The following is a 27,656-nucleotide window of genomic DNA, read 5'->3' as shown; positions in this document are numbered from 1 at the left end:
TACCTGGTAAATACCAAACACCATGGGTAGACGGTCTGGCAGTAAAAATGGGAAAAAACAACGCAAAACGGGAAAGGGTACAAGTAAAAGAACTCTTGAATCGAAGGTTTTGAATTCCTACAATGAAGATTCGTTAGCCGAGAACGACTTTATGGATGCAAACGAAGAGAGTGACAACAATCTACCATACTCAACTGTCGTTAATTCAGATGAGGACGAAGAAATTGATAGTGACGAGGCTTTCGATGAAGAAGACGAAGAACGGTTCTCGGAATGGACCTTCAGAGCTTCAAAAAGCGGTCAGAAAGCACAAACTTCCAAAACTTCGCGCACCTCTGAAAAACCGAACGAAATTTCTCTAAATGAGGATGATGAGAGCGAGGGAAGCGATGAGGATGAAGGAATGGTTGATCTGGACACATTACTAGGCAAAGATTCTGGTGAAGACAGTGATTCGCAAGAGGAAATCTCTGAGAGTGAAGCAACTGAAGATTCCGAGGATGAAAACGATTCTGAAGATTCTTCGGAAGATGAAACTTCTGAAGAAAGCGACTTCCAGGGTTTTAACTCCGAATCTGAAGACGAGGATAACGAGCAAAAGTTGGAAAGCCTTCACAATTATATTGCTTCCATCGACAACAAGCGGAAACATGTTGGTGACGACGAGCCATCCTCAAGTGATGAAGCCATCGATCCAGTCAAACGTACAAAAGTAGACTTTAATGAGGAGAAAAAGGAATCAGAGTTCAATGTCTACACCGAAGATTCCCGTCCAAAGCTACAATTGAGCACCCTCCTTTCTTCATTGAATTCTTCCCAAGATATCAAAAGTTCTCTGAAGCCTCTTATCAGCGAATCCTCGAAATATTCAGAGAGAAAGCTTGATGCGCCCTTAGCAAAGCCAATTGTTGAACGGCTAGAGCGACAAGCTGCTTATGAGCAAACAAAAGAAAATTTGGATAAGTGGAAGCCTATTGTTGCTGAAAATAGAAAGGCTGATCAACTTGTATTTCCCATGAACGATACCGTCCGGCCTACCCAAACAAACAATGAGCTTGTCGCGACGTACAGGCCGGTTACCGATTCTGAAAAAGCTATTAATAGTGCCTTGGCCAGTGCAGGAGTTGCCAGTGAAGAACAAATAAAAAAATCAGAAGAACTGGTCATGAACAAGTTGTCCGTCGAAGAAGTTGCTGAGCGTACCAAACAACTTCGCTTCATGCGTGAACTTATGTTCCGTGAGGAACGTAAGGCTAAACGCGTTGCAAAGATTAAGAGTAAAACTTATCACCGCATTCACAAAAAGGAACGTGAGCGTCTGGCTCAATTGGTTCCGAAGAGTGAAGAAGAACTTGAACAAGAACGTATCAAAGAAGAGTTTGAACGTGCAAAAGAACGTGTTACTCAAAAACATCGTAACACTAGCAAATGGGCCAAGAAAATGTTGGACCGCGCCGGACATGGTGAAGAGGGCAGCCGTGAAGCTGTTTTGGAGCATATTCAACGTCGAGATGAACTTACTAGACGTATTCAGGGTGAGGACCTGGACGACGACAGTGATCGAAACTTAGAGAGTGACGAAATCGATAGCGATGAGGACTTGGACGAACAGGTCTCAGGTGCATTCAATCGTATTCGTTCTGAGCAAGAACCAAAATTAAAGGGTGTCATGGCGATGAAATTTATGCGTGATGCTGCTACTGCTAAAGCTAAACAATTGGATAAGGACATGGAAGATTTTGAAAACCAAGTTGCTGGGCGTACTGATGAAAACGATGAGGACTCCGTGGATGAAAACTTGGTGACTGATTCCAATGGGAGAAAATCATTCGCACCTCAGGTCACAGCCGCCCACAATTTGAAAAGAAAGGAGAATGTGTTTTTGCCTAAAGGCTCTCAACAAAGCGAAGTAGCGAAAGCACTCGTGGAGGAGGCTGTTGCTAGTAAAAAGAATTCGCAAAATAAGAAAGATACTGCCTTGGCAGAATCGGATAATCCGTGGTTAAGTTTGGACACAGACAAGTCTTCCAAGCGGTCGGCAAGTTTGTCCAAAGATTCTAATTCTCAACAGAAACAAGAGCGTAAACTTGCTAATCGAAAAGCCCGCTCAGCAAGTGCCCAAGGTGATGTTGATGTTGTTGTCGATGTCAATCAAGGTTTCGGATCCAATTCGGATGATGAAGCCAATCTCTCTGACACTATTCCCACTCTCACGGCTACAAGTAGCAAGTTCTCGATACAGCAACGTGATCTTGTTGCTAAGGCTTTCGCCGGTGACAATGTTGTCGCGGAATTCAGAAGAGATAAGAAGGCAGCCGTAAAGGAAGACGCGCCCAAGGAAGAAGATAATTCCCTCCCCGGCTGGGGAAGTTGGACTGGTGCTGGCACCAAGAACAAGCGCAAGCCTAAGGTTAAAAAAGTTGCTGGATTAGACCCGTCAAAGCGTAAGGACGCGAAACTAAAAAATGTGATTATCAACGAAAAACGCAACAAGCACAATGCCAAGCTGACTGTTTCCCACGTTCCTTTCCCCTTCGAATCTAGAGAACAGTATGAGCGTTCGCTACAAGTACCGATGGGACCTGAGTGGACTACGCGCGCTACTCATCACAAGGTTGTCGCTCCCCACGTTGTCACCAAGAAGGGCAAGGTTATTCAACCTCTCAAAGCTCCTTCAAGTTAAATGCAGTTACTTCATCCATGCGTTACCAATCATTGGTTGTATAGGTTTATTATTTTGTTTTCTTTTGGAATGTTAGATCAGGTTTATTTTTTGAATGGTAAATAGAGCTTAGGTTCATGGTTTTGCGCTAAAAGGACTTGCGTATTAAATAGTGAAACGATAAAGTTTACAATTTCTGAGAAGACTTTGCTGTCTCAGAGGTAATGAGGTCGCGAAGAATCTGCAAGTGCTCAACAGTTGTTTCGCAGCAACCGCCGAGCAACAGCTTTCCGTCATTAAGGCGAACGTAAGGGGCAACTGCCTGAGCCCATTCACGAGGTGTAGGAGCAATGCCGTTTGGTGAGTACGGGTGCGCATTCCAAAGACCTCGACCGTCAGGATACAAAACAGCATGAAGGGTCGGGTGCGGGGAGATGTGTTTCTCAAGCACATTAGCAATCTGAGGAAGAAGACTAATGTGACAGCAGTTTACGCCTGTTCCCCAAAGGTAAGTAAGAGGACCCTTCATCACAGACTCAAGGATTCCATCCACACGATCGATGGCTTCTACAGACGGACAGGTGAAGGTTATCCAGCACCGCTTTCCATATCCCTTCATATCGTCAATAAGCTTTAAAACGGCGCTAGCTTCGACCACGTGCGGCAAACTTTCAAAAGCGAGGAAGTCAATACTAGCAAACGCCTTTGGGTTAGAGCGTTGCATACGTTCAAGACGACGTTTGTGAAAGTTGTACAGCTTATCAAAGTCCTCTTCATCGTAAACCATATTGTATTCCATTGCACCAGGAACTGTGGCGGCATAGCTTCCCAAAGATATTGCTACAAATCGATTAGCTTGAGCACTTTGCTGCTTAGCCTGCAAAGGCAGTTCCATTCCTCGAGAGTACACAACATCCAAAGGCGCGTTCTCTTCGGCTTCATCATAAATCGATTCGTCCAGCTGGTACGTATACGTGCTTATGACATTGCATGGTCCCAAAAACTCTGTATGTTGTTCACGCACTTGATCCGGAAACCTTACTAGTGCTTCCGAAGTCCACAATTTTGATTTTAAAATATCATTCGGCAATTTTGGCAGAATCGAAGTGGATCCACCGTCGAGTACCAACATTATTTTTCTCTTAATTCACAGTAAATGCAAGTGTCCAATGTTTATTGAGAGAGAAACAACAAAAACTAACTAATCAAACTTCCAAAAATGTGATATCTCCAGCTGTCAAAATGATTTTAATGTTTATTAAACCACAGAGCAGATCGCTTCCTAGTCTTCTCGTCAGTCAGTACTCTTTACTTCTGCTCAACGCTGCTTTCGTGGCCACTTTTGGTGGAGTACGTCCGCGGTATCGCCGAAGATTTCCGCGGAGTTTTGCAACAACGCAATTCTGACTTTGTTACCGCATTAAGCCTCAAGTTGTGAAACACCGCTGATCCTCCCAAGTAACAATCTTTATCTATAATATCGCTACTGAGATAACCACCAAAAGCTCTCTGGCTGCATTTCTCACTAGCATCTACAAGCAGTGGGCTTAATATTGAAGGCGTCATTCTCATATACGGTTTACGAGGAATCTAAGTCGTATTTCAAACAATACTCGGTGTTACTGATCTAAAGAATCGTCGATTGTGTTAGTGAAAACAGTTTTTCATTTTCGAAGAGTAAAGTGATTATTGACGTCTTAATTGACGAAATTTGCTTTTTTTCACTAAATGAAACCAATCCCCTGTGTAACATAATAAGTATATCGAAAACAGGAACGTTTTTGGCGATCATTGAGTGAAACCACGCACATAGTACAGTTCACGTTTTAGCAACAGCATGGGACAGGGGAGCAGCAAGCATAGTGATCACAGCTTTAAGTCGTACCCGTCCTTCTCAAGGTCGGATACGCAAGAGTCCAGTCGTTCCTTGCGTTCTTTGAAAACGGTGTTGCGTAAAGACAAGGACTCGAGTCATGAACGCAAAGATTCGATAGACACTATGGCAAGTAGGACGTCGAGCCTTCCTCCGCCGTCTCCAGGAATTCTTGCGACATCTGTAACTCCCACGTCTCCAACGCCTGCCGACATTCAGTCTCAACACGTTATTGATAACTTACCTTCGCCTTCCACCGTGCAGCCGTCTATGTTGGCTGTCGATTCTACGAGTACTTCAACAGCAAACCCGAAACCTGTCCAGAATGGGCCGGTTCTTATTCCCAATTCCGCCGTGCTTCCGTTTACTGACAATCCCGAGGCAATTGGCGGTCTTAATGTGGATGAAATGATTCAGAGACTCATTCATGCCGGATATTCACGGAAAAGCACCAAGAGCGTGTGTTTAAAGAATGCAGAAATCACAAGTATATGCATGGCCGTCTCTGAGATTTTTCTTTCCCAGCCTACATTGCTTGAGCTGATGCCACCTGTCAAAATTGTTGGTGATGTTCATGGGCAATACTCTGATCTTATCCGGTTATTTGAGATGTGTGGGTTTCCCCCCAGCTCTAATTACTTGTTTCTCGGTGATTATGTTGATCGTGGAAAACAAAGTTTAGAAACCATTCTTTTACTTCTACTGTACAAAATTCGGTATCCGGAAAACTTCTTCTTATTACGAGGCAACCATGAGTGTGCCAACATCACAAGAGTGTATGGATTTTACGATGAATGCAAACGACGCTGTAATATAAAAATTTGGAAGACATTTATTGACACATTCAACTGTCTCCCAATCGCATCCGTTGTTGCGGGCAAAATCTTCTGCGTCCATGGCGGTCTGTCGCCTTGTCTGAACAGCATGAATGATATTCGTGAAATTGTGCGGCCTACGGACGTGCCAGACTGCGGCTTGCTGAATGATTTATTGTGGTCGGATCCCGCCGACAACGAGAAAGACTGGGAAGACAACGAACGAGGCGTCTCATATTGTTTCAACAAAAACGTCATTCGTCAGTTTTTAGCCAAGTTCGAATTTGACCTTATCTGTCGAGCACACATGGTAGTGGAAGATGGCTATGAATTCTTTAATGACCGCACATTGTGCACAGTCTTTTCGGCTCCAAACTATTGCGGAGAGTTTGACAACTGGGGTGCTGTGATGAGCGTAAACCCAGAGCTGCTGTGTTCTTTCGAGCTACTAAAGCCCTTAGACCAGGCCGCTATTCGTCGAGAACTGAAGAAGAGCAAACTTAACGGGTATGTTTTTTAACTCTAGATTTCACACCTCACGTTCACCTACTAACAACTACAGAATTGCATATTATCAGTCACCTCCTGCGGAGCAGGTACCCCAAAGCGTCTAAGCTTGACTGCTCAACCTTACTCTTTATCAAAATTATGTAAAATCTCTTTCATCGCTATGCCTAAGTGACTTTTTGACGCACTCACGGCCCAACTTCGCTCTCAGCGATGATGACTACTAAGCGCTCATGACAAAACTTGCGTCACATCAGCACTCCCCCTATTGAACACCTATTAACTTCTTTTCTTTTTCTTTCCCATGTTTATGAATGACAACGAACTTGGAAACTGTTTTCTTTTTGTTGAGTCACCAGAATCAAAGGTTTGCCAATACACGAAAACTTGTTCTTTTCCTGTAGTTACTCATTAAGACACTAATGAAATGTGCAAAAAAAAATATAATTGAGAGTTAGCGTTTCCTCAATGATTATTCGTTATTGATGATAATAAACGGGGACTAGTAATAGTCTTGGAAAGGCGGAAGCATGCATTAAACATAGAGGCTATTTAAAGTAATTCCGCGCTATATAATCTTCTTTAAGTGCTATACAGTGTTTTTTTCACTACTGTATTTAAATAAGTAAGGTTCGGCTGTTCCTTGTTTGACTAGTTAAATAACTGTCTCACAGCATTCCAACAGTAACAGCAACCTTCACCACCATACCAGATGCCACAGGAGGAGGTACCTTACCTTGGGTGTTTGCCATCCCACCAACCACAAAACCACATAAATCAAAAAAATATTGAAAAATAACAAAAAAGCACCAAGTTTAAATACTGAAAACGCCATGCCTTCTACGGATCTGAAAAAGTCTGCTGAGACCGTTGCTGAGGTGGAGGGAAAGCCCACGTCCAACCCTACTGCCGCCAACGAAGTTAATAACAGCTCGAAGACGGACGCTGCTGCTGCTGCTCCTAGTGAGGAGACAAAGGATTCCTCTGAGAGTGCATCCAACAAGACGAAGAGCGAGAATGGTAACACTTCCACAAGTGCTTCCCTTTACATTGGTGAGTTGGATCCTATGGTGACGGAGGCTATGCTTTTTGAGCTTTTCAACAGTATTGGACCCGTTGCAAGCATTCGTGTTTGCCGTGATGCTGTAACACGCCGCTCCTTAGGCTACGCCTATGTTAACTTCCATAACATGGAAGATGGCGAAAAGGCTTTGGATGAGTTGAACTACACGCTCATCAAGGGACGTCCGTGCCGCATTATGTGGTCTCAACGTGACCCTTCGTTGCGTAAGATGGGCACTGGCAATGTTTTCATCAAGAACTTGGATCCTGCAATTGATAACAAGGCTCTTCATGACACTTTCTCTGCTTTCGGTAAGATCTTGTCGTGCAAGGTTGCTGTTGACGAGCTTGGAAACTCAAAGGGATACGGCTTTGTTCATTTTGACAGTGTCGACTCTGCCAACGCTGCCATTGAACATGTCAACGGTATGCTTTTGAACGACAAGAAGGTTTACGTCGGCCACCATATTAGCCGCCGTGATCGTCAATCCAAGTTTGAGGCCCTTAAAGCCAACTTCACCAATGTTTACGTGAAGAATTTGGATCTCGACACTACTGAGGAGGAGTTCACCAAGTTGTTCGAGAAATATGGCAAGATCACCTCGTTGTCCCTTGCTAAGGATAACGCTGGAAAATTCCGTGGTTTTGCTTTTGTCAATTTTGCTACTCATGACAGCGCTCAACAGGCTGTGGATGAGCTCAACGACTTTGAGTACAAGGGCAAGAAGCTCTACGTTGGTCGTGCACAAAAGAAGCATGAGCGGCAAGAGGAGTTGCGCAAGCAATATGAACAGATGAAGCTCGAAAAGATTAACAAGTACCAGGGTGTGAATCTTTTCGTCAAGAACCTCCAAGACGAGATTGACGATGAACGCCTAAAGTCTGAGTTTAGTGCTTTCGGTACCATTACGTCTGCTAAGGTCATGACTGATGAGAACAACAAGTCTAAGGGTTTCGGTTTTGTTTGCTATTCTAACCCTGAGGAGGCTACGAAGGCTATTGCTGAGATGAACCAACGTATGCTAGCAGGTAAGCCTCTCTATGTTGCTCTTGCTCAACGCAAGGAGGTTCGTCGCAGCCAATTGGAGGCCCAAATCCAAGCCCGCAACCAATTCCGCTTGCAACAACAGGTTGCTGCTGCTGCCGGTATTCCTGCCGCCGCCGTTCAATATGGCGCTGCTCCTATCGTGTTCGGTCCTGGTGGTTATCCCATGCCCCCCGTTAATGCTCGTGGCATGCCCATCGTTCCTGGACAACCTGGTGCAATCCCTATGTATTCTGGCATGCCCCAATACGGTGCACCCGGTGCTTATCCTGGTGTTGCACCTGCCGAGGTACCTGCCGTTGAAGGCGACAAGCCTGCTGACGCTCCTACTGAGGCTGCTTTGCCCGCTCGTTTAACTGCCGAGGATTTGGCTCGTGCTCCTGAGGAAAATAGAAAGCAAATGATCGGTGAGTTCTTGTACCCCAAGGTCTATGTCCGTGAGGAGGAACTTGCCGGTAAGATCACTGGAATGCTTTTGGAAATGGACAATTCCGAGCTTTTGGAGCTTCTCGAGAATGACGGTATGTTGAACGAGAAGGTCGACGAGGCTTTGGCTGTCTTGCGTGAGTACGCTGCAAAGGAAGCCCAGTAAATATTCTGAAACTGGTTTAAAGATCGTTTGTGCTTCCTAGCTTTCTATTGGTGTGAAACATTGCAGCAGAATTCAAGCCGAATTTCTTGCTTATTTCGCATCAGTTTGCAAGCTTATCAAGCGCTACATACTCAGTATATCATTATTCGTATGCTGCATCACCGATTCCTGATTTCTTTGCCAGCTTTCTTGTTTTGTTTTCTACTGTTGTGCTGACATCTTGTTATTTTCGTTATTTTTCATATGCTCTTTTTTGGTTTTAAAGCTGGAAGGCAGGCAGTGGTCCGGATGCTCAATTGTGAGCAGTTGGGGCGTTAGAGATAGTTTTTACGTAGCGACTGCAGCCAGGCTTTAGTTCCTCAGGCCATTCGGCTGACCATACCAACTCGTCTACATCCATATGGCGCAGAAGGGGGATAATGTTTTCCATACGATTGCACCTGAGCACTCTGGACGGATGTTCCACCAATTTCTCCAGCACCGGCTGCAGCTTTAGCATTTCAGGGGACATTAAGTAAATGAGAAACAGCGCCGACTTGTCGTAGCATTTTTCAATAGTACTAAGACGTGAATTCTGTTCATAAGAGTTAGCCTGTGCTCACTGGAGTACCTTTCAGTGCACTAAGGATGTTACTGTTCGCTGTTAAACTCGCTAAAATATTTAACGAAAGTTAAAGAAGTATAACGTAATATACATCAGAATCGGTAACACCTATAACCTGCCCGCTGTATTGCTCTGTTTAATCGGAAGCAGGATGCGATACCGCGGAAAGCCCGGACTTACCTTGTCCACAATAGTAAGGACAGAACGTTTCTGTTGAGGATGATTAGAGCTTACGCGCAAGCGACGAGACGCGATCACCAGCGCAACGGCAGCAATGACGCTAGCTCCAAGGAGCAGCCATTTTTGTCGAGTACACGACTTTATAGAATTCATCATGTAATTCGTTAAATTCTTGGTTATGGAAGTTGAACGCACCCCAAGTGTTTGCTTCCTCGGAATCATCCGCGTAACCAGATTACCTGACCGCGGCCTGAGACGTCCATGGACCTTCGGGAACGCCGTGGTACTGCTGACCAATTCCGCGGATACATTCACCACCAAGCGATTGCGGTTATGGATGGAATTCAGTGTACGGCACTGGAATTTCATGTGCCGGGCTATTCACTGACCTTTGCACCCGTGTTCAGACTACTTCTGCTGTTCTGTTAGAAATCTTTTCAATCCAAAAAGCAACGATCCGTCTACAATTGACCTAAATGTCTTTTGACGGCAATTTTAAGCCTCGACGCCAAATAAACCTAGGAGGACGACGTCCAGATACCGACAAGAATCGTATTCTTCGACGTGCTGCATTAGAAAGGAAACAGCGGGCCGAAGATCGACGTCTTTCAGAACTTTCTATCAAGCTCCAAGCCCATGTACGTCGTTGGCTTTTTCAACAACGTTTTCATAGGGAATGTCGTGAAATATGGTTTCAAAAGTACCGTCCTGAGCAATTAGTCCAAGTTAAGGAACCTAGGGAACTTCACGACATGGGAAATGTCGAGTATTGGGGCAATTGCATTCGGCAGTTTTGCATGTTCGCGTCGTTACCAGAGGATGAAGAGGGACTGCTGGCAGTTATTCACCTTTATTCATCCTTATATTCTACATTGAATTTACCAAAAGTCACGATGCAACAGCTTTTATCATTAACGTTGAGTGACCTTTCCACAACTGACCTTCGCTCAGTACTACCAAACTCACAAGCTGCGAGCTTTCTTTCTGAAGCGCTAAAAGTTGTACATGTCTGTTCTCATTACATGAAAGAACAAGATGCTCAAAAATACTTCACGCTTATTTTGTCCTTGCCACAGCACCATCCGGACTTACTAAAGCACTCTTCCAAAAATTTAATTCAGACTCTTGTGTCTCCTTTACAGGACAATGCTGGCGATGTTGCAAAGTTCATTGCTATAGCGTCGGTTTTTGTTCAGACTGTTCTTACCAGTTCGTTATTTACAACAATTTTACGCTCTTCCAAAGATGCGTCTTTCACTGTCGCTACATCCCTTTCCGTCCTTATTCCTCTTCCCACTTTCGCCTTTGTTAAATCATTTTCCACGGAGTTGCTTTTGCCATTATTGGCAAATACATCCTATCTTCTTGAACAAGCACCTAGCAACCTAAACTTATGGACATTGCTATCTTTAGAGCTTGAGACTGCGTGCCACTTGCGCGCTGCTTCTGCTAATCAGCACCCAGAAGAAAATGACGAGTCGGATAGTGATGAGGAAGAAACCATGACGACTACTCAAGTAAGCTCCATTCGAAATGTTTTAAAGAATGGCTTTGCTCATGGAAATTTGTCGGAGCAGGCATCTCGACTTTGTTCGAGGGCCTTCCTTACCGATGTATTTGAATCATCAATAGTTGCGGACAGTCTTGCGTTTCAATTAATCTGTCGTGCTTATACTTCGCTCTTACAACTAATACCAAATGAGAAACGTGCGTCTGCTTTGATGTATCTTTCACTGCTTAGCAATGTATCCGGTAAAGGAGTAACGTTTTTGGAGTACTGTTGGAACACGCTGCACAATTATGCCATTTACTCTCTTTTGCAGCAGCGGCTGGATCTCCAGGGCTACTTTGGCAAGGACTTGGATGAATGGTTCATTATGATATTAATGGAACAGGTTTACACTCGAGTGCTTTTTACAATGATTGACGAAGAATTTCACAGCGAAGAATTCAACCCACTGTTCAAGGTACTTCCAGACTTGTGCATCTTGTTGAAGAATACTATTCTTGGGTTGTACTCGGATCCTTTACTTCTAGAAGATATAAACAAGTCTACTCATGTTAACTTCGAGGTTCTAAGAGTGTCTACTACGCAATTACTACAACAACTATATCGTGGTAATGAGCGACGTCGCTTTGTTGACCCGTCTATGTTTATGGCAACGGGGTATTTTAATCTTTCAGAATTTGAAACTGGCGTGTTACAAGAGGCCGAAAAACTGAATGCAACTTTGGATTCCACAGAGGCTCCGACTACTTCTTTTTATAGCAAATGGTATCCAAAGACAAATATTCTAAATAATTGTCCTTTTCTGCTGCCCTTTCACTTCCGCATCCACTTGCTTCATCGTTTAGTGGAATCCGACAAAAGAAAGTATGGTTTTGATAGCATCTGGCGTAGAATGAGTCATGTCATTATTCGGCGCAATCGCATATTTGACGATGGTTATGATGCTTTTCATACTTTTGGTCCTTTGTTCAAAGGACCGATCAAAATTACTTTCGTGGATGAACATGGTGTGGTTGAAGAAGGCATTGATGGCGGCGGTTTGACAAAAGAGTTCTTAACGTCAATTTGCCGAACGGTGTTTGATACCAATTACGGTTTGTTTTCTGAAACATTTGCGAACTTGTTGTACCCAAGTACAAAGGCATATGCCCAAGATCCAGAACGTCTTCACTACTACGAGTTTCTGGGTATGCTTATTGGAAAGTGCATATATGAAGGAATACAAATTGACGCTGCCTTTGCACCCTTCTTTATTGCCAAATGGCTTGGTCATCCAAGTCATATTGATGACCTTGCTGCCTTAGACCTTAAATTGTATGAAGGTCTGGCCTTCTTAAAACATTACAAGGGTGATGTTGAAAACGATTTATCGCTCAGTTTTACCGTTGTGCACGAGGAATTCGGTGTAAAGGAGGAAATTGATCTCATTCCTAATGGTAAGAATATTTCCGTTACTGAAGCGAATCGTCTTCAGTACATTCATTTGGTTTCTAATTACTACTTGAATGCTCGATTGTCAAAGCAAAGTAAAGCCTTTACTCAAGGCTTCACTCAACTTATAAATCCACACTGGCTTGCTATGTTTCATGAGAATGAACTTCAGTTACTCGTCGGAGGTGCCCCGGTATCTATTGATGTTGATGATTTACGCAAGCACACTGTTTATGCGGGTGAGTTTGATGAAAACAGTCCTACTATACTCTTTTTTTGGCAAGTACTACGAGAGTTTAGCGAGGATGATAAGCGTGCATTGTTGAAATTTGTTACTAGTGTTGCTCGCCCTCCGATTCTAGGATTTAAGGAGCTCAACCCACTTTTCTGTATTCGATCAAATGGCAACGATGAAACACGTCTTCCAACGGCAAGTACATGTGTAAACTTGTTAAAGCTGCCTGTTTATGGATCCAAACAAATTTTACGTGACAAGCTTAGCATTGCCATTCAAGCAAATACTGGCTTTGGTTTTAGCTAGGAAATAATAGACGAGATCCTTAAGCTGAAAAAGAATTCGGTGATGAATATTTTAATGACAAGCCAAAAATTAACTAAAGTCTATGAACTGTATTTGCCGCAGTTTCTTGTATTAGTGGTAAAGAGCGACGAACAAGCCAGATTGTTGAACAACGCATGCTATTATATTTATTATTTGCTGCTAGTTGCATGGAGACGATCTGAGTTTGTTATGTCACATGTGCTATGTTCTGCACATTTAAGAACTCACTACATTTTAGTTAGCTTTAGAAACATAGTAATTGACCGCTAGTGAGGAGAAAAGCATTTCACACCCCGTCAGCTTAACCCTCGGATCGTGCTCCGTAAGTTTTTCCGTTGGTAATTCCTTGTACTCTTTATGCCGCACTGCCGTGTTCGTTCACCGTGATAACGACATGTCGTAAATGGCTAAATAGTGATGACGTGCTATATACATCTGGAAAAATGGATTCCCATTGCGATAACGAGACCCTTTAATAGGAACATATCCATGGTATAGTGTACGCACCCAATCCTCGCCGAAAACCTAACATCATTGATTTTTAAGTACCAAAAAGTTTGCTTACCAAACTGAACATGTTTAACCTCATTTTTAGAGGTAATTCCCGACTGAATATTTTACAGACTCTCATCGGTAAACGATCCTTTTCGTCAAGGTCGGTATTCCTGTACTATAGACAATTGAAAAGCAAAGAGGCCGAAAACGCCATGCCATCTGTGTGCGAAGAAGCCGACACTACGCGCAACATCATTGATGGTCCTAATCCTTCGAATGAAGCAGAATTGCGTGGCGTTCCTGTGATAGAAACAATTGCTAAGGATCCCGAATTGCTGAAAAATGCTCCTAAAATCGTGAAGAAGGAAATTGAAAAATATCACTACTGATTTCATCAGTATCTTTTTTATGAATTAAGAAGTTATTGACAGGTCACAAGCTCCACACAAACATAGCTGCCACTGTCAATCATTACGACTCAAACAAAAGTAGGCGACATACGTGGAGTCGTTTTACAATAATGTCCAAATTGTAGTATTAAGTTTGCGCGTATGATTCAACCACGAATTCGCGTGCTTAGAAGAGACAAGAAGTTATCGCCATTTGCACAGTTCGAAAACCTTTTCATGAATATATCAATTACCTAATAAGTACCTATAAAAGATCATATTTGACACCATGCCCGTCCGGAAGGATTGTGTGACAAGACCATCAACTCTCATTGCTATATCAACAACAACCGGGTCATTTACAAAGTAAACGCAACTAGAAGAATGGACAGGAGTAAGGGGAAAACATCACGTTTCATTAATGTTATTTGAAATGCAATTTTTGGCACATATATCATCATGAGTATTGAAAGATTCATTAACGTTTTATCCATGATTTAGAGAACAAGGAAATATTAGCGAATAGCATCGCAGACATATGTACTCTGATATCATGGCACGCATTAATTATATGTAGATCACGGTTGAAGTTTTATGGATGGCGAGCTTGAGAATGCCAGAGGGAGATGGTTTGGATATGCAACAGAGACTGGCATAACCAATTTGAATGAGACGTGAGACGACAGCACAGCACCCAGTGCTAGCCAGCGTGAAAAAAGCCCTTAAGAATAGACAACGTAACCCATAACAATTTGCTTGAACTAGATGTCACGCCGGACATGTAGCATATGGCAAGACAGAACAGAGATAACCTAGCGTGCACACAGAGAATTCCGACAAAAACAGCACCGTAATTCTTTGAGAACAAAAAAGAAAAGAAAAAAGCAAAAAGTGCCAATTGATATCACGCTATTTTAGTTTTAAAGCACCAATTTCATCTACAATGGCGTTTGCCAAATTGTTTGCCATGCGCGGTTTTCGGTCGACACGTTGCTTGGTTTTCTTTAGACGACGACGGGCAACCATAACGGGAACGCTCGACTATGATATACGTTAGAATACAAAACATTTTGAATGGACGCATTGTAACTTACCTTATTAACAACGTAATTACTGAATGAACCCAGTAAAACGCCCTTCAAGTGATTTCGACCACGGCTACCTAAAACGACGAGTGTCGGATCGACATAGTCAATCTTTACCAGGTTAGTATAGTCAACTAAAACATAGCATCCTCAGACGCGTGAATAAGAACTTACCATTTCAATTAGCAGATGCTTTGGTTTTTCATGATGTACAACCTCAATATTAACCTCAACTTGAAGGACGGTTTTGTTGAGAAGGCGAATGACTTGTTTTGTGATTTCGTCCATTGCTTGCATCTGTTCAGCTTCCATTTTACTGGAGCCAGATTTCGCAGGAGATTCATTACGATCAATAACATCGACCGCAATAAGTGTGTCGCCATCCCTTAAGAGCACACCAACAGCCCATTCCAAAGCGTAAAGACTTTCTGCAGAGAGATCAATGGCGACAAGGTACGTACTATTTCTTTTCGAATTCTTTGCAGCAGTTTCAAAATCGCCGCGTCGGATGTGCCGGAGAGTTCGATTAGCAGCTTTAATCCAGCGAGCCACACCGATGTCAACGCTCATGGATTTGGCAACCCAAAGATCATGTTCCAGCTCCTCCTGGTCAGAACCAAAGTAATTGTCGATTCGCGAAGAAACAAAGTTGGTATTCGGATGAACTTCCTTCGATGATCCCGTTACAGAAGGCAACGGGGAAGCAGAAATGGTAGGCGGCGTGAATACAGAACTCGTCTGCGGCAACTTTGTAGACGAAGTCGCGTTTGCACGGACAGATTGTGCATTCGGCGCACGCCGAGAGTTAAAAGAAGGTGTCGTATTGGCAAGAGGCGAAGAGCGGCTCTTGGAGAGTGGTTGCGTTGTTGCTTGAAGCAAAGCAGCATGCTCCCTCTGGCGTTTGTCGTCGACTGGAGGCGAGATAATGAGCGGTGGGATAGACGGTTTGGGGGAAAAACGGTAAGAGGGAGAGGCGGGCGAAACGGGCAACGTAGTGCCCGGCAGTGAGGCCAGCGTGCTAAAGGAGGATGCAGGTGAGGAAATTGTAGAAGGTGGTGCAGAATTATCGTCGACTCGATACAAAACCGACGAATTGGGAGAAGTGGGAGAAGTGGAACATGATGACAATGCCTGCGACACAGGCATCACCGGGCTTAATGGTGTTAACGAAGCTGCTGGTGATGCAGGCACAAAGGTCGCAGGTGCTGCAGAACCTGCTGTTCCATTCACGGTGGTACGGTTGCTCGTCCGTTCCGATTCGGTGGTAGCCAATGTCGGCTGTTTTTGTTCCGAAGAAACCATGGTTTCTAACGTTTTTCTTACATAAACCTCGCTACTAGGGTCAGATTTTACTCGGGTAATCGACGACAGCTCTTCATCAGCATGTCGCTGGGTAGTTTTGGTACCGTCCTGCTTAATAGACGCGTCTTTGGACTTTGAAGAAGTCGACGACGGTTTGTAGTATGCATAGTCTCGAATAATGGGCTGATATTTAGCAGCTGTCTCCTTGTTTTTCTTTTCCTCCCGCTCCTTCATCCACCGTAAAACCTCTTTACGTTCTTCATCCAACGCAGACTCTAGCGAAGCCGGTGCGCGTTTTCTCAGTCGGCCAGTTTTCGCTGCATCAAAAAACATACTCAAAGCGTCACGAACTGTGAATGGAAGAAATTATTCAAACGAGAAAAAATACTTGTTTCTTAGAAGAGAATAAAGGGGTGCGACGGGAGTGGTGGCTATTAGTGAAGGGAGCGATTTGATGCAGTCAACTGTTGTTTAAATACCCGCTGTTTTTAGCGAAAATTGGACGGTGAGAATGGGACGTGGAGGACAAAACGTAGACGTCTGTGGGAGAATCGTAAATCTCGGTAACGTCGGTTGCGTTTGGTGCTGGGATGGTTAAGCTTTAAGGTAGGAAGTGTGGTTGTGGTGAAGTTTAGGTGTGGGTGGTTGGACCCGGCTGCGATGTAGCAAGGTGATGAGTGGAAGCGGAAGCGCACCAGTTGCTGCCGCGGGGACAAAGCGGAGGATAGGGGGGCTAAAGGCAGTGTATGAGGGGGAGACGAGCGAGTTGCGACAAAAAACGCGGGTGCTGGAGACTGTGCTCCAAAGGGTCCATGGCGACGTAATTATGACATAATTATGACCCTATTTTGTGTGTGTGGGGGGGGTTCGGAAACAGTGACGCCTCCAGGCACATCATAGAAAAATGTGTTGGCACACACTGGAATGCGCAAAAGCAGTATTACGCAACTTAACGATTTGGGCAGATTAATCGTCACACCTCCTAAAACCTACAGCATAGCTTTAAACGACTAAGCGATGAGTGTTATTTATTCGTGTATCAGAGGACGCGGTTAATTAGTTGCGACGCGTACCCCATGATGCTTTTTGAATGAACGCCTTTTGGTCACGCAGCCAGCGGCGGTAGTCATGGAGAGAAGATATCTTTTCTCCATAGTAGTCGGGAATTGGATTAGAGTAGCTGTCCTTTAAGGGGATAGCTCGGCTTTTCTGTACATGGTGGAAGAAAAGCCGTTCCTTCTCTAGCATTTGGGCGGCCAGTTCGCGATGCATAGCACTCCAGACTCGGCGACCTAAAGCTGGACCCAATAGCCAACCCACACCTCCACAAACAAGATCGCCCAAAACGTACCACACAGCGAGGTCGGCACCCATCCATGTTGCGGTTGCATCAAAGGATCGTGTAAAGAAGAATGCTCCACCCAAACCGAGGCCAGCAAGGGCCGTGGGGATCGATGTCAGCGACTCGATACGACGACGTCTTTTTCTTAGTTTAAAAAACTCTGGCCACGTCAATGTTTTTGTTGTTTGCTGCGTAAGTGGGTCGGAGGTGTTACTGGCAGCGTTTGTAGAGTATAGTTTAATAAGAAGATCCTTGCACCGAAACGTTCTCCGAGCCATTTCGAGCTGCTGAAACGGAGCCCAAAATACACTCTTTGCTAGTAAGCGTGTAGCATTTATTTGAGGCAGAAACATGTTTCTTTGTTGCCACTTGTTTGCGTTGTTTGTTGCTTCGTGTCCTACGGCGTACACAATGCGTTCCACCCTTACCGACACTGACCAGAGTGAAGTAGGATCATTGTAGTGTAATTCGGTATACGACTTTAACGATTGTTAGTGTAAATCATAGTAAATACTTATCATAATGCACAGTAATTTGAGGAGGTGCTAAGAATTACTATATAACACGCTAATATGCCGTAAGCCATTATACCGTAGCGATATAAAGAAACTCACCACCATGAAGCGTATCCGTCGCGAGTGCCTGGTAAGTACTAACGGGCGTGAGCGTGTCAGAGGCTAAAGTCGACGCGCGAAAAGCTGTACCCAGCTTCAGTGTGAGTAAATTTGCTTTCAACCATCATTTAGCCCACGGCCGGTAACAAATCAGCTTATAAGGCCATGAGTGCTGTAAATCAGGCAACAGAATCTCTCTCCATAGATGAAACGAACAAACTTCGTATTTCTCTGTAAGTCGAACGCAAACGTTGTGAATCACACTGCTAATTTCGGTGTTCCTTGCTTGCTTTTCTGCATTACTAACAGAATCGAAAACAGTGGTCTTAAACCTTTAGATGTAACAGGTGAAAAATCAGCGCCAGCCAACAAGGATGCAACAGATAAAAATGATGATTACGTTCAATCACAAATCCAGGAGGACGATGCCCTGGAAAATTGGAAGCGAGAACAGCAACGTGCTGCCGAAGAACAAAAGCATAAAGAAGCAGAACTTCGGCTGCAAAAGCTGAGGGCAGAAAGGGAGCGAAAGAAACTCCTTCAAAAAAAATCGCTTGCGGAGCTCTTGGAAGATGAAGAAGGTGCTGAGGAGGAAGACGCATTGAGTTGGGTGAAACGCACTCGTTCTCAAGTTCGTAAGTCAGTTTTATCGCCTTCTTCTACAACAAAATTGCAGAAACCCGCTTCAACTACGAGTGTCGATTTGTCTAACAATTCAACGAGCCCAAAAAACTCTACTCTTGAAGGTGTTCGCATAGCACACAATACTTCACAGCTTTCTTCCCCCGATGGTGTGTATCTTACACTCCGAGATGCCAATGTTCTGGATAACAACGGTGACGTCTTTGAAAGTGTCAGCCTAGTTGAACAGGAAACGACTGAAAGAAACGTTAAAGAACGATTACGGCAGCAGAGTTACGTCCCCTACGAAGATGAAACAACATTCAATGGCAGTGCATTGCTTCCACAGTACTCTAATGAAAAAAATCAAGGACTTTCTGAAACTGTTATAGGCGGTAACAACATCGTTCTTGATAGTACTCAGAAAATCAACACTGCCAACGCAACTCAAAATTCAGAAGCGCTCAGTCTGGATACAGGTGAAGAGAAACAAATCACTGACTACCAAAGCATTAAAATAAAAAAGAGCAAACGGAAAAAGCGGAAAGCAGTTCACCAACGCACCATCGACACAGTTGATGAAGTGGATGGCTCGACCACGGCAAACGAAAAAGAAGAGCAACTTACTCAGGAACATAAAAAATTTACTGTGAAAGATGTTAACTTGAACATTAAATATAGGGCTTTCTATAATTCGTCGTTTGTAGACGACGATGATCTTCAGAGCGCCCTTTCTACACGTCGGCAACAATTGCAAAGAAAGAGAGCACTAGATGGTGAAAGTGTTGCTGATCAAGTCATGAAGTTACCAAGTCATTTGAAAATAGAGCATTTAGACGGTACAGATAGCAATCCGGGACTCGTACTCGATGCCACAAGAACTTTTGTTGACGCTTTGGAAAATAAGAACGTTGTCGTTACTTCCCCCGAGCCTATGTCACACAATAATCAGACTAATGAAGACGGCGTTCCGGCTGCGAAGTTATCAATTAATGAGAAGACTGCAGATGCTTTTGATACAGCAAATGAACAAAATAACGGAATGGATGCAGAGGAAAATGCCATTGAAGAATCGTTAGTTTCCAAAGGTGTTGGCACAGTTCTAAATATTCTTAAACAAAAGGGAGTTGTGAAATTACAGAATGATGCTTACGATCGTGTGCGACGGGAACAACTGTACACACAATGGGTTGCAAAAAAGCGTCTGCTTCGCGCTGAACTTGAAGATAAGCGGCGTGCCCAAAAAAGGAACATGACCGCTCTAGTGGAAAAACTGGCCAACATGTCTCAAAAAGAAAGAGAGTTGTATGCTAAGAGAGAGAATGAAAAATGGGATAAGATGGTTGCGGAACTTGAAATGGAACAATTTCAGGATTACAAGCCGGAGATTAACCTACGTTACGTCGATGAGTTTGGACAGGAATTGGGTCCAAAAGAAGCTTACAAGTACCTGCTTTCGCATCAATTTCACGGTAAGGGTTCAGGAAAAGCTAAGACTGAAAAACGGTTAAAAAAAATCGAGGAAATAGAAAAGAACGAGAGAAAACCCATTTTCTAAAACTCAACATGATTATTCATCTTTCAGAGTCCATATTTCTTTGAAACTTCAGTTGGTATGCAATATCTGGGATCAATCGGTTTTAGGTCTGGATGGCCTAATAGCGCGAGGCCCGCAAGGGAAAAGCATGTATGATAAACGTCAGCAACGTCTTCCTTTCTGTCCGAGAAGCCCCCGCTGTCCGGATCTTGACATGTTTTTATAAATTCAATCAACTTTTCCCGATCAATCCAGTCAATCTTGTTTATAATTGCTAGAGGTGAAAGAATCCACCAGGAGTAGCAAGACTGCGCATTGCCCGTTAGAAACGCGCGCTTTATACTAATATCCTTTACTTACATCGGGAAGCTTTTCAGGTCGACCATTTAATCCGCCGGAATTAACTTGTCGTTCACTAAGCCACCAGCCAAGAAAGTTCTCATCAATTTGGTCCAATTTTCTCAGGATAGCAAGAGCTGCAACACATGTGAAAACTAATTTGACCAGGTTAGATTAATAAAGTTGTAACATATTTTTGTACCATATGCACCATGTGTTTCGGCTCCAGGACAAAGACCAAAGCCCCCATCAAAATTGTAGCACTTCAAGATCCAGTTCGTAGCCTTCTCTTGGTCTAGTAAATGGAGCTTTCCCATAAGACTCAAACAGTTTATTCCGGCATATAGAAAACGAGCATCTGTTTCCCCCCATTTATCGCCGCGCATTGAGCCATCTGGATTTTGTAAATTAACCACATCTAAGTAAAGTCAATATAAGCACCTAAAAAGAACAAGACCTTACAATTAGCAATTCTATCTGTATCAACTTCATTGAGAGCATCCAACATTAGCAAAACTTGTACCGCGTAGACAGTGTTTGTGATATGTTCATCATGGCCTGGATAACATGCAAATCCTCCTTAAAAATTAAATGTCAACGATGATTCAGACATTAGTAACATACCAGACTCTGTTAAACATGACTTGATGAAACTAACAACAGCCATACGATCAATTTCATTGTCTTTTCCCAATAGCCAAAGGCTTAAACAGCTCCAGTAAACTGCACTCAGATGAAGATGCTGCGTAAGCCAAAATTCTAACCTCGTGTCTTGCTATGACAAATTGTTAATCACACTGAAGACAGAATAGCAGTTAAATTACCTCTTTCAATCGTTTGAGATACTCTATATGAGTTTCTTTAAGAAAAGACGGGTCCATATCTCAAATCGAAGGCTTAGTGGTGGATTGAGGTTTCATAAAGGAATCATAAAACAAAGTCCCAGAATAACGAAGATATTCAGAAGCAAAAGAAGAGCACATTTGTATTTGAACTTTTTTTGTTAACATAATCGTTTATATTAATTTGTTTTTACTTAAACTTCAGTTTTCAAATACTTTGGCTTTCATCATCGCATCCCGTTAGCCACTATATATATGTCTCCGCTATAGTGTTCGTTTTCTAGATATGAATTTACGGATACTTCTGCTAGTTTTCGGTTTCTACTTGATAAAAGGTGCAACTGCGAACACTGAAATCTTGACGTTTAAAGGCTCCAGTATCTTTAATCGGAATGACGAAAATGTTGCAGACTGCATGTTCAATCTTCAAAAAAGCAATCAGATAACTTTAAATGTACCAATGAAACCCATGGTAACCCAGTCATCATCATCTCAAACCGTCAAAATCTGCGGACTGAGATATAACAGCATGTATACTTTGCGGTCATCATGGCCAGCGGTCGTAAGTCGCAGTGCTAAGCTCAAATCTACGCGCTATCAACTAACATAGGCAAGTACCCAATTCATATGTTATTACATGTTAAAAACGATAATTTGACGTTAATTGTTGAACCGGATTTTTACCCAAGCAAGGTTTTTGACGGGAGTGACTTCAAATCCGTTCCTGTCCAACTTGGTAAGTGAATCATTTCTTTGACATAAAGCTCATAACAGTTATTGATCGTATGTTGCTCAATGCTTTACCGGAAAGTCTGTTACCATTCATTATAGCTTTGAGCACATTGTCAGTGATGACAGCCGTTATGGCATTTTTTTATTTGACAGTAGTGCCCAACCTCAAGAAAACATATGTACATCATCAATCTTAAAATATCGACAAAAGTGGTCTTCATTTTTAAGGTCAATTGTTACCAACCTATAACAGTGAACAAATAGTTTCGGAAATTTTTCATTAAAATAGGCGTAAAAGCCATCAGGAAGAGACCCAAGAATTTGTTTAACGTCTTCCGGCAAATCCTGATAGTGGTGTTTCTGTTCTAGTTAGTATCAGGTTATAACACGGATATTAACAAACCTTGTTCCTTAAAACTCTCAATATATCCAGGACTTTTCCGCCGTCATACTTCCGGTATTTACCAAGGTTTTCAAGCAGTGATTCATGCAGTTCTTTAGTCCAATCTCCCTTAATTATATCTTCTGTATGCAATTCTAAACGCTGCAAAAGAGCTGAAGGTGGCTCACGAGGCTCACACTCGTAGCGGTCAGAAACATCAATGAGAAAATCAAGTTTCTTAGAAACACTCCAAAAAAATGGATGTATCAGTACTTGCTCAATTGACGGCCGCTTTTCTGGAGATGAGTGTAGCATCGTTTTCAGAAGATCCTTCGCCAAGAAGCCCTTTGCTCCCATTTCATTTAATCGATCCAAAGAAAAGCGCCCTTTGATGATATTCCTTTCGCGAACATAGTTAGAACCAAATGGATGTTCACCGTTTGAAAGTATATAATAAAAAACACAGCCCAAGGAGAAAATATCAATGGCTTTGGTAATCCGAAAAGGACTTCTTTGATACGTTTCCTCTACACCTTTTTTGGTATGATTTGAAGTAGTATTGCTCATTAAAACTTCACGTGGCCGCCATCCGACAGAACCCGCAACATTATAAGTTAAAGCGTGATACGTGTAATCTTTTGTTTCAAGCTTTCGACTTAAACCAAAATCAGAGAGCATAACCCGAATTGCCTTCTTCGACCCGACTCTGTGAGATTCACTCAAAGCAAGTAAAATATTATGAGGTTTTAAATCACGATGAACCAAGTTTAAGCGGTGCAAATGGTAAACGCCGAGCACTATCTGTCTCATAACATTATAGGGTTCAAACGCCTCAACGATCGTTGGCTTTGGATCTTTTTCAAAAAAATCAAACAAGGAACACTCACAAAGCTCCAATGCAATATAAGAGAATTTCCCGCTGTCTTTCCTGCAATAATAGCGTACAACATTTGGGTGAAAATCCGCTTTCTGCAACAGAGTGACTTCCCTGGTTGCTATATCATAAAAATCTAGCAACACGCGTTTAACCGCAACTGATCGTCCCTCGTATTGACCTCGAAAAACAATTGTGCCATGGCTTCCATACCCTAAGATTTCTGAAGAGACTTCCAATGGACCTAAAATGACATCATTTTCAAAAGATTCAAGGCGATTAATGTCAAGCGCTTTCTGCACGTCGTGTACAACACTAAGTTTTGGTTGATCATCAGATTCTAAACTGTAAGGCTGATTCTCAGCAACAACTTTTGCTGCCTTTTTCTTTTTATTTGCTTTTTTCCTGCGTCGTTTTGACACATTAGTATCATATTTGGCATCTTCCGAGCTTCTCGTCGCTTCCTTTGAAGTTTTCATTAGTCCTTTCAATTTAATAAAGGGTGACCTCGATAAAAGCAGAAAACATATGACCAATCCGGTCATAAACAAAATGATAGCAAGCAGTTCTTTGAAAAAAGAGTTAGTAGAGTTATTCGATCCATGAATTTTAGATAATGGTTCCGTAGTCGGTGGTAACAGCTCAAAGGAATGAGATGGGCCTAAAAGAAACGTTCCTTGAATGGCCTTGTTCAAAAAATGCAGCCCTGTCAGACTTTCCAATGTCACCGCATTATGTTGTGTATAACAAGTTGCATTCTGCGTGGCCATAATCGAAGGATAATTATCTGAAGATAGAGCAAACCAAACATCATCCTCAGTGTGATTTACGTATACAGCTTCATTATCTCCTTGAAAAGCAAAGTCCGAAAAAGACAAATGCCTTTGAGGGAGAACAAACGTTCGCCTATTCGTTGCTGCTAGTTCTTTCCTATTGACTGAAACAGTATAGACATTAAATGCATTTGAGATGGGTGCACTTGTATTAACAAAATACAGTGGTTTTTTCAGTTTCCTGTCAAATAAAGTGAAGAAATTTTCAGGTAAAGCGATGGCAACGTGATCACTTTCTGGACGATCATAATGACTGAGAAATATCGTATCCTGATACGAAGGCAACCATTCAATGTATTTGGCACTTAATATGACATGTGAAGACGAATAAATTGTAACGGTGTATTCCACCAACGCAATATCAGCAATGCGATTTTCCTCTTGAACATTTTGCGTCATAACCTGCGCTTGTAAATGTTCCAACTCATCAAGGTCGGAAGGTACCAGATCGTTGGTAACGGCAGGCATACATTGCATAGTATCCCGAGTACTGCTAGTCTTTTTCCCTAGATGCGAGTCTCTATCTCCATAAAATTCAGTATTGTATCGCTTCAATACATTTCCAGTTATTAGATCAACAGTGAAAAGAGTTGTTTCTTTGCTCCCAACAAAAACCGTGTCAGGTCCAAGAACTCGAATGGGAGATAAATCGACAAGTTCTCGAATTGTGTGATGCGCTTTCAACATGCCGGTATGTCGATTAAATGCATAAAGTTTGCCATCATGAACGGGCTCTATAAACCAGATATATTCTCCATCATCAATTACATGTCCGGTAAAACTTGAGTCAGATACCTTTGCCATTTCTGTAGAAGCCAATTGAGATGAATTTACTGGTAAGTAGTTATGACAGATTTCGTCTGCATCAGCAGAGCTGTCAAATGTCCAGAGAACAGAGCCAGTTTGTGTGTTCAATGCGTGTAGTTTCCCATCAACTGTTGTGAATAGCAGTATACCTTCCGTTTGAAGTTCACTTGAAGCGAGTGCATCATTATTCTGAATGGTCGACAAAGCGAGGTCGTCCGCGTTTGAAAAAACCAAATCTACGTGTTCTTGAATACAAGAGGCAACATTTGAGGAAATCAGGAAGAAGAAAAATAATTCTACCAAAAACCTCCGCAACATAATTATAATGAATGAGATTACGGAATTAAGGCAAGCTATTAAGAAAATAGTTTTAAATCATGTTATGATAAAACCAGTAACCGTTCTGACACAGAGGTAACCTCAATATGGTCATTGAACTTATCACGGGGCTGTTATTGTTAATCGAGGGTAGGCCTTGGTGTGACACAAAATTTTCATCTATACAGTAGCAGAAGTCAAAAGGGATACTTTCACAGGGCACCAAACAACCAGTGATATGTATTTAATAAAAAAGTAAAACAATGTATATTTGGGGCATATTCGACGTATGCTTTCTTTGTACAGTACAGATCCTCATTAACGCCAAGACTAGCGTTTATATCCATTTGCACCGGGCGACCAAAGTCTACAGCACTGAGTCTTAATTTATCATCCACAGGGAGATTATTTTATATCGATATTCATTTCTACAACAAATTAGAATAAGAACAACCTTCAACATCATAGTACTCAAACCTTTTGCTGAGAAAGTGCCTTACGCTCGTCAGCAGCACGCTGCTTGGCTCTCATAATCTCGGCTTGTCTGCAAATGTTAGTAGTGCATGAAATTTGCTAATGCATACTCCTCTAAACGCTTTGAGGGATTTCCCTCCTTTTTTTTCTTTACAGCCTGCGCCTTTTTACTATTGCGAGCACGAGCCAACTCACGCTGATTACCACCTAACAGATTAGCATCCAATTCTCATACGGTATCTTGGTGCAAATGCAACACACTGTGTTCATATATTGAATACAACAAGGTAATAATAAAAATACATACGCGACATTTTTTGGTAAAAATATTAAAAGCGTTCCAAACTACCTTGTAAACGACCTGGTGAAAGGTGATTGGTGTGGGGATTTTATAGTGCGTTTGTCACCACCAACCACCGGAACGTGAACGCCCCCCAAAATGGTGTAATGGAATGAAAAAGAAAAACAACCTACTAAAAAACGTATGATTTGCTGCTAGTCGCAGATGCTAAATTATAAAAAAAGGTATATCCGACTGCTTCACCAAATTTGTTTTTATGTGTTTTGGCATTTATGTACGTCTCGAATAGCAAATGAGGCAGCTTTCTGTTAGCCAATAGTCTTGTATTTAAAGGTAGTGAATGACTCGGTTGTACCGTAAAGTAGCTGTATATTCCAACGCGGAGTGTTTAATACAAACGCGCTGGCGCTGCCTGCGAACGTTCCATATAAATTACGGTTAATATACCCCAAATATGTGATATCCAGTTAACAGTGTTTGCCTATAAGGTCCGACCCGTACTTACGTTTGAAACAAATCAAAAAAAAGGGGTTAAACATACTTGAGCTGATTCATTTCATTTGCACGGTTATTTTATCAAAAGTTTCCCGATTAACTACAAAAAATTTGTTATCATGCGACCAAAACAGTAAAAACTGCCACAGCAATTTTCCATGGCAATTAGCGAGACAACAACTGTCTTTCAATTGTGTTTAATCTTGTTAATCTAGAATAGCACGTATTCATAAATAAACGCAAACATTGCACGGTATAAAATCCCATCCAAAACAGCTCGAGTTATACACTTTCGTATTACAATTCTAAAGCAATCTGACATTAACAAACCTCCACGATCATAAAACACACTCACAAAGATAACGTGAGTGCAGTATTAACGTAAAAGGCCAGAAAAACTATTAAGAGTATTTAAGAAGAGAGCAAGTTAATAATGATTAAGTGATTGCAATGAGAAACGAGTTACATAAAGAAAAAAGAGAAAGAAAGAAGGGAAACGAGAAGAGAGGATAATGAAGTTAGAAAACCAAAAGAAAACCTACAGCACCCGGATTCCGCGTTGTCTCCAACCGCAGTACTAACGAAGCCCTCAGACGCTTAACTGCAGTGATCGGACGGGAACTGGTGTTTCGCCTAGGTATGGCCGTAGATGTCTGTTTTATATTATAAAAGTTATATAGGGTATCATTATAAGTAAATTTAGTATTTATGGTTAAGATATTGCATCTTCAAGGAAACATTTCAATCTCCCAAAAAACAGTAACGCTCTTGGTTTGTACAGTACTTAATTAGGTACAAGAAGGGAAATGAGATGGCAGTGAATGGGAAGCAAAAGTGAAAAACCTACAGCACTCCGGATTCCGCGTTGTCTCCAACCGCAGTACTAACGAAGCCCTCAGACGCTTAACTGGTGTTTTCGCCTAGGTATGGCCGTAGATGTCTATTGTATATTTTAAAATATATTTAAAAATTATATACTGTTAACAATAAGTAAGAATAACAAGCATAAAATGAAAACCTACAGCACCCGG

General features: G+C 42.4%; 14 protein-coding genes and 1 non-coding gene across 15 annotated transcripts; 7 read left to right on the top strand and 8 right to left on the bottom strand.

Annotated features, from left to right (window-relative positions):
- Positions 1-22: 22 nt before the first annotated feature.
- On the top strand, positions 23-4,214 carry SJAG_04424 (U3 snoRNP protein Utp14; the record flags this gene model as incomplete). Its single annotated transcript, XM_002175496.2, has 1 exon — positions 23-4,214. The coding sequence occupies one exon, from the start codon at positions 23-25 to the stop codon at positions 2,681-2,683; it is 2,661 nt and encodes an 886-aa protein (XP_002175532.1). The 3' UTR covers positions 2,684-4,214.
- On the bottom strand, positions 2,732-4,074 carry SJAG_04425 (homocysteine methyltransferase). The gene has a single exon (XM_002175497.2). The coding sequence runs from the start codon at positions 3,792-3,794 to the stop codon at positions 2,850-2,852; it is 945 nt and encodes a 314-aa protein (XP_002175533.1). The 5' UTR covers positions 3,795-4,074; the 3' UTR covers positions 2,732-2,849.
- Positions 4,149-6,433, top strand: SJAG_04426 (serine/threonine protein phosphatase Pzh1). The gene is made up of 2 exons (XM_002175498.2): positions 4,149-5,857; positions 5,913-6,433. The coding sequence occupies exons 1-2, from the start codon at positions 4,500-4,502 to the stop codon at positions 5,962-5,964; spliced, it is 1,410 nt and encodes a 469-aa protein (XP_002175534.1). The 5' UTR covers positions 4,149-4,499; the 3' UTR covers positions 5,965-6,433.
- A 24-nt stretch (positions 6,434-6,457) lies between these two features.
- SJAG_04427 (mRNA export shuttling protein) lies at positions 6,458-9,142 on the top strand. The gene has a single exon (XM_002175499.2). It carries the CDS (start codon positions 6,691-6,693, stop codon positions 8,554-8,556), a length of 1,866 nt encoding a protein of 621 aa, XP_002175535.1. The 5' UTR covers positions 6,458-6,690; the 3' UTR covers positions 8,557-9,142.
- On the bottom strand, positions 6,806-9,629 carry SJAG_04428 (hypothetical protein). The gene is made up of 2 exons (XM_002175500.2): positions 9,341-9,629; positions 6,806-9,130 (listed from the first exon to the last, which is right to left on the bottom strand). The coding sequence occupies exons 1-2, from the start codon at positions 9,560-9,562 to the stop codon at positions 8,849-8,851; spliced, it is 504 nt and encodes a 167-aa protein (XP_002175536.2). The 5' UTR covers positions 9,563-9,629; the 3' UTR covers positions 6,806-8,848.
- On the top strand, positions 9,301-13,192 carry SJAG_04429 (ubiquitin-protein ligase E3). Its single transcript, XM_002175501.2, has one exon. It carries the CDS (start codon positions 9,817-9,819, stop codon positions 12,820-12,822), a length of 3,006 nt encoding a protein of 1,001 aa, XP_002175537.1. The 5' UTR covers positions 9,301-9,816; the 3' UTR covers positions 12,823-13,192.
- A 101-nt stretch (positions 13,193-13,293) lies between these two features.
- On the top strand, positions 13,294-14,050 carry SJAG_04430 (hypothetical protein). The gene has a single exon (XM_002175502.2). The coding sequence runs from the start codon at positions 13,419-13,421 to the stop codon at positions 13,725-13,727; it is 309 nt and encodes a 102-aa protein (XP_002175538.1). The 5' UTR covers positions 13,294-13,418; the 3' UTR covers positions 13,728-14,050.
- A 3-nt stretch (positions 14,051-14,053) lies between these two features.
- SJAG_04431 (usp family protein) lies at positions 14,054-16,884 on the bottom strand. Its single transcript, XM_002175503.2, has 3 exons — positions 14,987-16,884; positions 14,822-14,923; positions 14,054-14,768 (listed from the first exon to the last, which is right to left on the bottom strand). The coding sequence occupies exons 1-3, from the start codon at positions 16,445-16,447 to the stop codon at positions 14,637-14,639; spliced, it is 1,695 nt and encodes a 564-aa protein (XP_002175539.1). The 5' UTR covers positions 16,448-16,884; the 3' UTR covers positions 14,054-14,636.
- A 236-nt stretch (positions 16,885-17,120) lies between these two features.
- Positions 17,121-17,943, bottom strand: SJAG_04432 (TIM23 translocase complex-associated motor subunit Pam17). Its single transcript, XM_002175504.2, has one exon. The coding sequence runs from the start codon at positions 17,807-17,809 to the stop codon at positions 17,171-17,173; it is 639 nt and encodes a 212-aa protein (XP_002175540.2). The 5' UTR covers positions 17,810-17,943; the 3' UTR covers positions 17,121-17,170.
- SJAG_04434 (geranylgeranyltransferase II beta subunit Ptb1) lies at positions 17,918-22,045 on the bottom strand. The gene is made up of 7 exons (XM_002175506.2): positions 21,604-22,045; positions 21,392-21,561; positions 21,192-21,342; positions 21,030-21,146; positions 20,770-20,985; positions 20,589-20,722; positions 17,918-20,536 (listed from the first exon to the last, which is right to left on the bottom strand). Exons 2-7 carry the CDS (start codon positions 21,446-21,448, stop codon positions 20,273-20,275), a joined length of 939 nt encoding a protein of 312 aa, XP_002175542.1. The 5' UTR covers positions 21,449-21,561; positions 21,604-22,045; the 3' UTR covers positions 17,918-20,272.
- Positions 18,059-20,773, top strand: SJAG_04433 (U4/U6 X U5 tri-snRNP complex subunit Snu66). The gene is made up of 3 exons (XM_002175505.2): positions 18,059-18,303; positions 18,392-19,926; positions 19,987-20,773. Exons 1-3 carry the CDS (start codon positions 18,236-18,238, stop codon positions 20,247-20,249), a joined length of 1,866 nt encoding a protein of 621 aa, XP_002175541.2. The 5' UTR covers positions 18,059-18,235; the 3' UTR covers positions 20,250-20,773.
- On the top strand, positions 21,517-25,011 carry SJAG_06425 (hypothetical protein). Its single transcript, XM_011050716.1, has 3 exons — positions 21,517-21,971; positions 22,025-22,145; positions 22,184-25,011. Exons 1-3 carry the CDS (start codon positions 21,696-21,698, stop codon positions 22,336-22,338), a joined length of 552 nt encoding a protein of 183 aa, XP_011049018.1. The 5' UTR covers positions 21,517-21,695; the 3' UTR covers positions 22,339-25,011.
- SJAG_04435 (IRE protein kinase Ire1) lies at positions 22,307-25,355 on the bottom strand (the record flags this gene model as incomplete). The annotated part of the gene is made up of 2 exons (XM_002175507.1): positions 22,307-22,501; positions 22,545-25,355. 2 exons carry the CDS (start codon positions 25,353-25,355, stop codon positions 22,307-22,309), a joined length of 3,006 nt encoding a protein of 1,001 aa, XP_002175543.1.
- A 471-nt stretch (positions 25,356-25,826) lies between these two features.
- On the bottom strand, positions 25,827-26,143 carry SJAG_04436 (hypothetical protein; the record flags this gene model as incomplete). The annotated part of the gene is made up of 3 exons (XM_002175508.1): positions 25,827-25,899; positions 25,940-26,036; positions 26,137-26,143. The coding sequence occupies 3 exons, from the start codon at positions 26,141-26,143 to the stop codon at positions 25,827-25,829; spliced, it is 177 nt and encodes a 58-aa protein (XP_002175544.1).
- A 1,017-nt stretch (positions 26,144-27,160) lies between these two features.
- On the bottom strand, positions 27,161-27,272 carry SJAG_16170. Its single transcript, XR_845620.1, has one exon. It is a non-coding gene; the product is annotated as a 5S ribosomal RNA (ribosomal RNA).
- Positions 27,273-27,656: the final 384 nt, after the last annotated feature.

Source organism: Schizosaccharomyces japonicus (assembly GCF_000149845.2).
Source record: "Schizosaccharomyces japonicus yFS275 unplaced genomic scaffold supercont5.2, whole genome shotgun sequence".
In the NCBI taxonomy this organism is placed as follows: domain Eukaryota; kingdom Fungi; phylum Ascomycota; class Schizosaccharomycetes; order Schizosaccharomycetales; family Schizosaccharomycetaceae; genus Schizosaccharomyces; species Schizosaccharomyces japonicus.
The sequence above is the reverse complement of the archived record's forward strand: the minus strand, read 5'-3'. Positions and strand labels throughout refer to the sequence as shown.